Consider the following 11,334-nt stretch of genomic DNA (forward strand, 5'->3'; position numbering starts at 1 on the left):
GTGATCTGGCAAAAGCGATTATGCGAGTGTAAAGAGTATTTTACGCTTTATTGATCATCATCCTCACCATCATCAACGGCAATAATATGGTACTTTTAAAAACAACACTAGGCCACTCCTTAAGAGTGGTGCAGCATGTCACATCAGCAATTCAAAGCTGGAAATAAAGTCGATACAGGTCTCAACACAGCGAAGTGAACTCAGAATTGGCGGCGTCGGCGCCCGCGTCCTCTTGGAAATGCTTCCATCGCTGAATGTATCATTAAACGAATTAAAGTTTAACGGGACAGCGAAGTCATGCCTCAGCATGCGACGACTCGCCATACTAGACGAATCCACAGGTTCCCTCTTGATTACCAAAATTAACGTTTCATCTGACTCACGATTACAATTAAAATCAAGTGATGTGGGGTTGGATCTATCTACATTGAAATCATTCGGCACTTTGTGGTCTCATCATCAGCTAATTCCCCACAATAGGCCCTATGATTTTGTCCCAAATTAAATGAATGACAAGATATAATTATTAGAACAAATGCGTCGTGCGCCCCAAGTTTCCATAAAAGCAAATATTCCCGTTTGTATTTATACAATAGCACCACCTGGTGGCCACATTTGGTAATTCTACGTTAGTGTAAAAGGAGAAACCGATGAACTTGTTGCCGTGCCTTAACTATCTAAAGAAAGCACTGCTTTTATCTCTATACTTAACTAATTCCCACATGCCCGTGTGTATACAAATCGAGCGTCATTATAGCAGCCTAGATCTTCGGGGATCGGTGTGAGGAAAGCAGCGGCGCAGCGGGAACCCCCCTCCCCCCGAATTGGGTAATTCAGCGCTGATAACCTTCTGGGTCGCCCCAAGTGCACGCGTGTGGCGCCGGTGCTGCTGTCGACTGCGGCGCAGATGCTCCTCAGGGACTTACAAATGCATTGTGCTGATTATCAAGTCTCTACTGAACGGGGGGCGGCTTATCTTATTACGTTGTATCAGACAGTCAGCTGATAAGGAACTGCTAGTATTACGGTTATGGTTGGTGGAATCTATTTCAGAGGACACTGAAAGAGACAGACTTTATTTATTAAACTAAATCATAAGGTTATTTCCCTGCAGTGGCCAGTTTTATTGTCGTTTTACTTTCCCACGCTGAAGACTCTCTCCTTTCCTGCAAAACAATGCCGGAAATATACTACTATTCAGAGAACTCACATAAATTTTAAAATAATATACATTTTATGTTATGTGTAGAAATTGAGCACTGGTCCCCCTGCTGGAAAGGACAGGTACAGCACCAATGTAACGAGACAGGCTAATCAGCGTTAGTAGGCTAGTGCTCTTTAAATTCATTATAAAACTGCTACCAAAATAACTACCCGTCAAGGCGATGGCATTCTTGATGTGCTGAAAATCACTACAATCTCCCACACACTGAGCTCCATATCCCGCAATTTTTCACACAGTCACCACACAGAATCACGCGTACATGCATAACTATAATTTATACAGGCATAGACTTAGATACGATTAGTACAGTTCTCAAGCGAGGAGAAGTAGGTAAGACAGTTGGTGGACACTCGGAAGGCAGAGTCAGTGCCTTTCACTTTTTCTGGGCCTTAAATCTGAATCTAAATTGCATCCGCTCTCTTTTGTAGGTACGTAAAAGTGCACAGATGCCCTAAGGAAAGTGTCGTAAATGAGCATTAGACTCTAAATGATCTCAGCTAACACATCCTTGAGGAGGAACTTATTAGTCTTCTTTAAATGGTTCCTTAAGTGGTAAAGCTCATCAAAATCGTCCGTCGCCGTTATAATTTGGTCCAGTTTTCCCGTCCCAGTGAGTTCTAGAGAATTTGGCACGAAGAGTGGAAACGCTGTACATTAAGATTATCTTCGCATGAGTTTAAATAAGGCAATAAATGAAGCTGCTAAAGAAATTAGACAAAATTAACAGCGACGAAGCAGTTGTTAAAGAAACGAAAAATAAACAGGCGCGCAACGGGGAAGTCCAGCAGTATCGCGATCCTCAAGTTTCCCCCACCATCAAATTTACAGCGGGGAACGAACTAATTAGTCAAAATTGGATGATTTGTATTCGGGCTGTTCAGACTCTGAGAAAATTAAGTTTATTGCAAAATGTAAAACTGTTTTTGTACTATTTGAATCAAACTGAAATAACCCAGTTTTGCAGTAAGAAGGCTTTAAATTGCCTAACACAATAACGTTTTTTCATACAATATAGTTTACCAACGTCAAATAACAGGATTTCAGTAACCCACAACTGGGGATTATACATCCCAAAAAAGGCTGTTTTTATCTCGGTTTCCACATACAGCATTTACAAGGGGAAAAAAACGCATTTCCGGCAATTATTCTTTTGGGGAGTGAAGCTCATACAAGGAGTGTAGCATTTGAGGGGGTCTCGGGGTGGGGGTAGCAAGCTCTTTATTACAGCAGGCGGAGCTGTCCCGCGTGGGCATGTAGATTAAAGAGTTTCAGGCTGTATAAAACAGATTGACACCGAATCAAATAAGCTTCTTTTTTGTGTGGAGTGAAAAAAAGGGATAAACATGTTTGGTGAAGGAGTCAGTAACTATTTAATTGAGGCAGTTACATGAAAGTTGTCGCATTTGTTTTGTCTGTCCACCGAAGGCAATACACTGCACTCTTTTGTTAAATAAAATGTTCATTTTTAAGGTACAACAATTCATAACTGGACTTATTAGTTTTGTGCCATTTTAATGAAATCGTAACATAGAAAGCAATGATTTCGGTAATTGTGATTTTGAAATGACAGAGAAGTTTGGTTAAGTACGTGAATTAAGGAACGACGCTAAAATATTACTGCTATAACACAGTAGGTGGCGCTGATGTGCGAGATTCTATGCTCGGGAGCTGTCCGGTGCTGAAACCGGCAGACTAGACTGCCTAATTTTGTAATTCTCCCTCCTGGTAGATCTAAGGTGATTATATTATTTTTAATGACCCTTCATCTGTATGGGTGTCTTTAGCTTTCTGTTTTGGCTTTAGTGCAGCAGTGGCCAATCTTATCCGCAAAGGGCCGGTGTGTATGCAGGTTTTTGGGATAACCCAGGTGTGAGGACTCTTCAGCCAATCAGTCCTCTAATTAGTAATCTAATTAGGGAGTTGCAGTGAAAACCCGCAGACACAGCGGCCCTGTGTGGATAAGATTGGCCACCCCTGCTTTAGTGTTTCATTTGTTATTTCTGTATCTAGCGGTATGACCCGAGGTTAATTGTTGCATCTTAAATTGAATGATACAAATAAATACATAAAAATGTAATAAAGTACTCCACCTGGCCATTGTAATATTAATTACTTTTATTAACCATGTTTTAAGTACAAAAATATAAAACAGAAAATGAGAAAAAAAGAGAATGGACGAAATGGACAAAATGAACTCATTTACAAATGTCAAAACCAACATACTGTATACTATCAAATACAACAAACTGTCAACACACACTGTGAGGCTGGTGTAGAATACATGTGTCCCGGCTTAAATCTCTCACGTTTATTGCTGTCAGTCGCAGAGAGACTTAGTCACACACAGCAATGCAGTTCCAGACTGACACCAGAATAAAAAGATGAAGACATACTGTCCAGAAGGCACGTGAGGTCCAGGGTCTACAGCTTAACGTTAAAACACGGCAATAAATATACAGCAGTCGCACTTAAAGCAAAATGAAACCATTCTTCTTTCATTTTGAACACGCCGAGGAGGTAGTAGGTTTGAGATGCATTTCATTACATTTAGTTTCTGTCCTTATTTTTTATTCTTGGAAATATCAGAACCAGATTTGGACGATCAGTGTCCATTTTGTACCAGTTGAGTTTTATTTTTTCTTTCGCAAACATGAAGTAAACGTGTCTTTCTCCAACTTGACATGAAAACAGACTAAGTGCTCATAAAATTCCCTTCGCTGTCCGGCCAGTGATATAAAACACACCAGTTCATGAGTAGCATGTGACTTCAGTACAGGAGATACAGCATAAAGAACAGCAACCCTAATCATATAAAAATAATATCATACAAAATGCTTCTACAAATTGCGCTATCACTACAGGTTTGGTCCATGAAATACGAAGCTAAATGATGTCATGTTTCATCAATTATGGCTCATTTTCTTGCCTTTTCTGTGATTGTTGGGAGTTGCGAGCCGAAAGCCAGTTCTGCTGGAGATCCAGTCAGACAGAGAGAGTTCTCGGCAAAGTCCCCCTCTGGATCCGGAAAAGATGCCGGTGGTTGCTATGACAATATGCCATACACAGTCGTAGGGTAAGTCACGGACTTATTTCAGTACATGGATTCTTCAGCAAGCTCATCTGCAAGGAGATGTAGGAGAAGACCATGAGAACCTTGAAACACAGGAGCTACTGTCACCACGACTACAATAAGAAGAAATATGAGAATGTTCATGTCAGGTGTATTTACCGACCTTGCTGGAGGCTACTATGCAGGTAGCGGCTGAGTTGATGCAACTCATTTCCATCCTCTTGGCATCCGGGCCTCACCAGGCAGGGATCCAGTGCAGGGTGCATGCTGGGAAACTGGTCCAGGGAGGGTTCCCACACCAGGGCGGTAAACAGGGCTGCAGACGCCTGGGAGATCGAGGCATCCAGGGACTGCTCCCCGTCCTCCACGTGCCCCTCTTCGGTGTCTAGGTCTTGTAAGATGCTGTAGATGACACCTTCATCCAAGATCAGCTCGAGTCTGGATGGGTGTGAGCACACATCTGGGCAGTCGCAGGGGGGTACTGGGCCTTCGCTGAGGGGGGTGGGCTTACCGTTTCCAGGGGCCAGACCCATACTACGGTATGTGTCAAAGCTGTTAGCCAGCGAGGAGATCTGCTGGGCCAGGATGCTAATTTCGGCCCTCTCCCGCTCACTGTACTGGAAACGGCACTCAGTCGCGGGCGAGGGATCAGGGGTCAGCACAGGGGTGTCTGAGACATCCTGACGGACTAGGAAAGGGCTGTCTCCCCCTGGTGGCGGGGTGGAGAGCCCGAGGTCGTCAGGATGAAAGGCACAGTCCGACGAGCCGTCAGCCACATCCAGCCCCTGTAGACCGTCTGGGACCAGGTGACTTCCCACGGGGCAGCTGGGAAACTCATAGGATGGAGATGGGCAGGACTCAGGCGACTGAGCCACAGCAAAATGGTGGAGGCCAAATGTGGGATCCATTGCAGCCTGGAGAGGATCTGAGGCAGGGAAGCAGTCCGATACCCCGGAAAAAGTGTTCTGGCCGGAGAGGTAGGGAGGAGAGCTCTCCGGAGAGGAGAGCAGGGTCTCGGCGTAGCTGTATGCGTCCAGGAGGAAGTCGGACGGACAGTCCTCCTGCGTGGCTGGAGAGTGGGACGATGCTGGGCTGTAGGGAGGCGTGGCGGGGAACACAGTGCTGCTCGTCAGCACCCCCTGCTGGCTGCCGTCTTCTGCCGGATTGGTGCAGATCAGGTAGCCGGTGTTGGTTTCAGAGACGCGGCTCGTCTTTGGCTGGGGCTCCTCTGTCACGCAGCAAGCCTCCCTCTCCCTCTTGAGGACCTTGGTGACGCCATTTCCATGACACTGGGGGGCGTCGGAGTGCGATGGTTGAGGCTGTTTTGGAAGGAGGGGGGTCGAGGTGATGGAGGCATCGCTGTAGATCCTCTGCTTCAGGAAGCTGGCCTCTGTTTCGCTAAAAACAAATTTTAGAACAACTGATGAATCCACCACTCACCTTCATCGCAGTACGATACAACTGTTACCTTTTCATACTCAGTTACGTCTTTCTTACCTGACAATATAGTTCATGCAGCTCACTTCCTGTTTCCCAGAATCCTTTGTAGCTCGAACATATAGCCACACCCAGTAGAGGTTCTTGTGTTGTAGTCTGAGGACCATCTCGACCAATGTGCCTTCATCTCCTTCCACTGCATAATGAACAGGAAAACATTTCAACCTGTCATCCATATGCACCCTTATTGCTACACACTAAATAAACGTTGTAACCACAATATGGCTGTCAGATGATGTAGTTAGTTAGACTGTTGTTTTTTCTCAGTTTCTTTCCGCAGTACAGTAGTCAGATAATAGTACTTACACAGACTCTTGTGTTTTGATGCACATGAGGAAAGATCATCTGGATGAAGCAGGCTGTACCAGGATCGACCAATCACCTCACCCGCTGAGTAGCCCAGGTGAAACAGCAGGCTGTAGAAATGGTGGGAGGAATGTTTAAATTAATACAACCAGGATCCAGGCTGCAAACTGCAGTGTCTGATTCCGTCGTGCATCCGCCCGGGATGCTGTGTGCGATGCTCACCTCTCAGGCGCGTAGGCGAAGGACATGTCAGGCCCGTGGAGTGTCCGGAAGGGCTCCGCGGAACAGCGGGGGTTACCGTCCCGCCAGCGATCTGCTGTGGGGGTGCAGAGGGCCACGAAGGCCAGGTCAGGCTCCTGGCCTGATGGGGAAGCGCGGGGAGCCGCCTGGAAGCGGCCTCGGACCAGCATGGAGCAGCTGCTGCCGTGCCGGAGCCGGAACGCCTTGGACATCAGCATGCGGCACACAAAGGTCCTCTCTGCTGGGGACAGGAGACATCGCCGTGGTGATGAGGGGGTGTTGATGCAGTGCAGTGATCATGACATTCATAGCAAGCAGGCAGACATGATATACCCAACAAACACCGTCAGAATGTGGTTGTTACTGTTACATTGTTGCTATTTATCTATTACATTGTTACTATCTGTTACATTGTTGCTATTTGTCTATTACATTGTTGCTATCTATTATATTACTATTCTGTACTCTGTTGCTCCTAGGATTTCAACTCTGCTTAAATTGCCTTTCAGAACATGGGAGTTTAACCCACTGATTGCTGGTTTAATAAACAGTAACTTGCTAGCAATGCAATGTGCTTTAGGCTTTGAAAACATTAGCTTGATAATTATAAAGTGTTGCCTGCTTTTCCTGGGGGTTTATGTTACCTTTTGCTGGCAGGCCCTCAGTCTCCAGGTTAGATTTCACAATCTCCACATCTGCGTTGTCCACCATGTCGTAGATAGCATCTCCCTGAAGCACATCCACCTTAAGGGAAAATGAAAACATGTAAGTCCCAAGCAAAGACCACATGTGAATTACATTGATTATTCAGCCTCAGAGTCATTACACTAAAATTTTAATTTAATTAAGTCTAAATAAAGGTATTTGAGATTGTTTAACCGCCATTTGGTCCACCTACCATTGAGTATCCCAGGTAATCGGCCACATTCTCAGACACATAAATCAGCTTCCCCTCTCTGGAGGTGACCAGTATGAAGCCAGGCAAGGCTTGCAGGAAGTCCTCATAGGGCAGGAAACAGCTGGACCCATCTGGCTGCAGCTCTGATGAGTACAAGAACCTGAAGAATTAGCTGAGCCCATGGATGGCGCTCAGGCAACATGACGCAGCTTGCAGGAGGCTCAGCGTACCTCGGAAGAAGATGGACTTCCGGATGAAGGTACAGATGGCCGACATGGAGTGTAGGTAGGAAAGGCGCTCCTGGTCCTCCAGCGGGATGGGCAGGAGGGCCCGCATGCTCCGAATCTCGCAGTTGATGTGGTCGCGACGGGCCTTCGATGCCCCCTTGGTGGACCTGTGAGAGACCAGCATGTCACGTGATGCCCGAGGGACTCGTACCGCTAATGCTATCACGTCAGACGAGAAGGAGGTGCCACCCACTCCCAGGACAGGCCACTCGCTCCCCCAGGACTGACACAAACATCTATTCCTCCTGGAAGTCGCTCCAGGAAAGCGGGCTTGCATCCCACAACCCCAGGCTGGGCTGAAATATTGTTGTTGGTACAAAAAAAATGGGGTGGCTCTGGATCCTTAGGACACCTTACAAGCCAGGAGGCCCCCAGACTCACACTGATGTGGCCAGCACTGTCAGAGGGCGCTGGCTTTATGTAACGGACGCTGTGAGTGGGCGTCACTGGTGTCGCTCTTGCATCCCCTTAAAAGGCGCCCCGGACCCTACGTCACATTTACGATGCAATGACGCACCTCCAAGTCCCCCTCGTCCAAGTGACCCACGCTTCCCGGTTTTGCCCAGGAGAGGAACAGCACTGAGTCACAGTGATTTTCAAATCACTCATCTAAGCGGTCCAATACAGCATATGCCCACAGTCTCTAGCTCTCTTATTTTCAGGCACAAATTACCGCTATTTAAGTCGTCGGGGCTGATATGAAAAAGTCAAAAGTCATATTAGAAATAGTCCATGAGTCACTGAAAACAAGAATCTTCAGTTCGTGATCCAAGTCGAGATTTTGATAGCGTTGTACCACCTTGGTGGGGTGTACACGAACGTTTAAACACCAGATCTGATACAAAATCTAAACACCCACTTTAAAAAAAGCAATAGAAATCAGTTATAACTTTTTACATTAGAACGGTGCGGTTTTAAACGGGCGGTTCCGGCACGCCACTAGGGGGAGCCTCTATCATGAAGCGGAGCCGCCGTGCCGTTTCTCCCGGACTCACCGAAAGCGCTTGCAGGAGACTCTCTGGGTCGCGGTGTAGCACCGGGACGAGCAGTGCGCCGGTCCGGGCATATCGCCGATCGGACTATGGCAGGACTCGCAGCACACCGTCATTTTCACTCTCTCTCTGTCTCCCTCTCTCTGATTTCCTTTAAGCACCAAAGTGAAAAAAGATCAATAGGACAAATAAGAAAACATTCCCTCGCATAAAATGAAAAACCATTCACTGTTGTAATATCTGTTGCATTTTTAAAATGTTTTCTTTTGCACAGGAAAAAAACACACATTACATTGAATTAGCCCCCTTAACTAATAAAAACTACTGAGCATCAAAAATATAATTATAACAACCTACATAGCTGTATCCGACAATCAGTTAATACGCATCAGCATGCAGCATGCAGCAGAGCGCGAACTCCCTTACCTTCACAGGAAGGCTGCCCGATGCCTCTCTGTCCTGCCTCCGTTGTCTCCTCCCTTTTATAGGCAGGCTCAGGATTAACCTGATACCTTTGTTTTAAAATCTGGCGGTGCGTAAGAAAAAAAGCGCCTAATGTTACTTCTTGTGACGTAACGACAACTGACGGTGGGATATTTTTAGTTATCCCGACTCTAAAAATAACTCCACTCAGACGCTAACCCCCGCCTCCCCTTACGGAAACATATTGGGCATACAGCTCCAGTAATGAAATGACCATTGATCATGTGTGCAGAATCGGTCCAGTCGGATCCAAAATGCAGTTAAAATGAAAACCCAGAAATGAACAGGCGCAAGTTTAAAGCTCCTCACCTGCCCGGAGGAAGCTGCAGTGCCCGCATGTCGCGTAGGTACGAAAGAGGGACACAAATTAAGAATGATCAATCATGGTAACTCGTCGGTAAACCCTGAATGAGAGTTAAAACAACAAGTCATTTTAGCTCGTCGGCTTAAGGCAAACAAACAGCGGACACGCAAGATGCATGCGAGTGAAAAGGACGCGAGTATCGAGTACAACAATATTATTGCCGGGGGTCCAATTTCATGAAATCATTTAGCCCATTATTTTGTGCTTTAACAACTTTTCATGCTTGCATAATATGATAGGAGGCAAAACCTTGATGAATGGGTTAATGTAGTTAAAAATCTTGCAAATGGACCTAAGTGAATGGGATGCTACGGCTAAATGATTCACTGCTTTATTATTATTATTATTATTATTATTATTATTATTATTATTATTATTATTTAAACTACTTAATTTGTGTCATTGATACACGGAGTGTGTTTGTATAATGGAATAAAATTATTTAGCTCCAAACTTAACGACCTCTGACTCTGTCCTTAGAATGGAGGCAGTAATTTTACTTACTGGTTTAAATCATGTTTAACCAGTCGTCCCGGGGCAGATCCGTTATATAGGCAATAAGTGAGATAGAGACACCGTCACGAGATTCCTCTATTAAATCTCATTGTGACTTCTCCGGTCCGACAAAATCGTATTTGCAAGTTTATCATGAATCATTCATAGCTTGGCACAGCATTTGAGCGCTGTTATTAAGCAAATTGCTGTCATTACTGTCATACCTAGCCTTATAATTTGTAATGTCATCGGATCACTGGTGTATATCTACCCTAACTGAAACTGTCCCATTTGCTGAATCTGTGATAAGAGTCTTTCATGTCATGCAATCTTAGCCACTGGAGCTGATAATGGTGCGGTGATGTAATACCAGTATGTGATTTATTAGTGATTTAGAGGGATCACAGCACGCACAGGGCTGGTAAGTCCATCAGGAGGTCTAGATAGCCGGCATATTCTGATGGTCTACATGCTCCTTGCACCCCTCTGTGGTGGCAGGTTGGGGGCATCAGCGGTTAAACTCGCTTCAGGGTCCACATGAATTGCAATCGACACCGGTGACACACATATCAGACCTGCACCCCCAGTCACTTCAGCCTCCCTGTAGAAAGGTGGTGATTTCGGGTGTCGAGGGGGGGGGGTTGTGGATGAGTCTTTATAGGATCCTCACAGTCAAGTTTGTTTCAAGTGCCCTCAACGGGCAGTGGCGTCGACGGGCTGGTCACCGCCAGGTGAAGTCAGGTCTGATGGTGGGGTCTGTAAAATATCAGAGTGAGGTGAGGACAAGGATGAGGAGTTCAGGAGTAGCAGAGGGGAGCCTCCACAGGAGCCCAAGGCGTCACGGCTGGGATCGGAGCTCAGGTGGACGCTGGTGTGGGTCATGGGGCTAGAGCAGTGGTTTAATTTTATGTTACGTTGCTTATTTGATGTACGTAACAGACATGTTCATTGTTATCAGTACCATTGATGAGGTTATGGCAGGATTGTAGCAGCTTTGTTACAAGCTATTTTGTTACAAGGAACAGTGTTATTTTAAAGGTAATTGAATAAACTTTTCGCTTATGAAGTCTGCCAGGGAAGATCATCTATTGCATATGGCAGGGGTGGGCAATCTTACCCGCAAAGGGCCGGTGTGTATGCAGGTTTCTGGGATAACCTGTAGGCCAACTGTTCAAACCCAGGTGTGAGGACTCCGCAGCCAATTAGTCCTCTAATTAGTAATCTAATTAGGGAGCTGCAGCGAAAACCCGCAGACACAGCGGCCCTTTCTGGATAAGATTGGCCACCCCTGGCATATGTACACCTCTTCATAGAAGTATTTTTTAGTATTAAAATTACACCAGAATAAAGAAAAATAAAGTAGTGATCAAAAAGCACTATCAAATCTACACATAATCTGCACATCTACATCGTCTTATTGTTGGTCTGTCGGTTTCAGCATTTAAAAGTCAGATTCTGAAGCACTGATTCACAGCGA

The 11,334-nt window shown here is 45.7% G+C and overlaps 1 protein-coding gene across 4 annotated transcripts; it reads right to left on the reverse strand.

The window, feature by feature from the left end:
- Positions 1-3,833: 3,833 nt before the first annotated feature.
- Positions 3,834-9,379, reverse strand: npas4l (neuronal PAS domain protein 4 like). 4 transcript variants are annotated; one of them, XM_023796246.2, is made up of 11 exons: positions 9,308-9,379; positions 8,942-9,041; positions 8,519-8,666; positions 7,467-7,630; positions 7,237-7,379; positions 6,983-7,082; positions 6,321-6,576; positions 6,099-6,208; positions 5,793-5,928; positions 4,459-5,693; positions 3,834-4,345 (listed from the first exon to the last, which is right to left on the reverse strand). In XM_023796246.2, the coding sequence occupies exons 3-11, from the start codon at positions 8,629-8,631 to the stop codon at positions 4,317-4,319; spliced, it is 2,286 nt and encodes a 761-aa protein (XP_023652014.1). In that variant the 5' UTR covers positions 8,632-8,666; positions 8,942-9,041; positions 9,308-9,379; the 3' UTR covers positions 3,834-4,316. The 4 variants fall into 4 exon arrangements, with proteins under 4 accessions (XP_023652014.1, XP_023652013.1, XP_023652012.1 ...); XM_023796245.2 differs by having other exon boundaries at positions 6,321-6,579; XM_023796244.2 differs by lacking the exons at positions 8,519-8,666; positions 8,942-9,041; positions 9,308-9,379 and having other exon boundaries at positions 7,467-8,488.
- Positions 9,380-11,334: the final 1,955 nt, after the last annotated feature.

This window comes from Paramormyrops kingsleyae, chromosome 3, assembly GCF_048594095.1.
Source record: "Paramormyrops kingsleyae isolate MSU_618 chromosome 3, PKINGS_0.4, whole genome shotgun sequence".
In the NCBI taxonomy this organism is placed as follows: domain Eukaryota; kingdom Metazoa; phylum Chordata; class Actinopteri; order Osteoglossiformes; family Mormyridae; genus Paramormyrops; species Paramormyrops kingsleyae.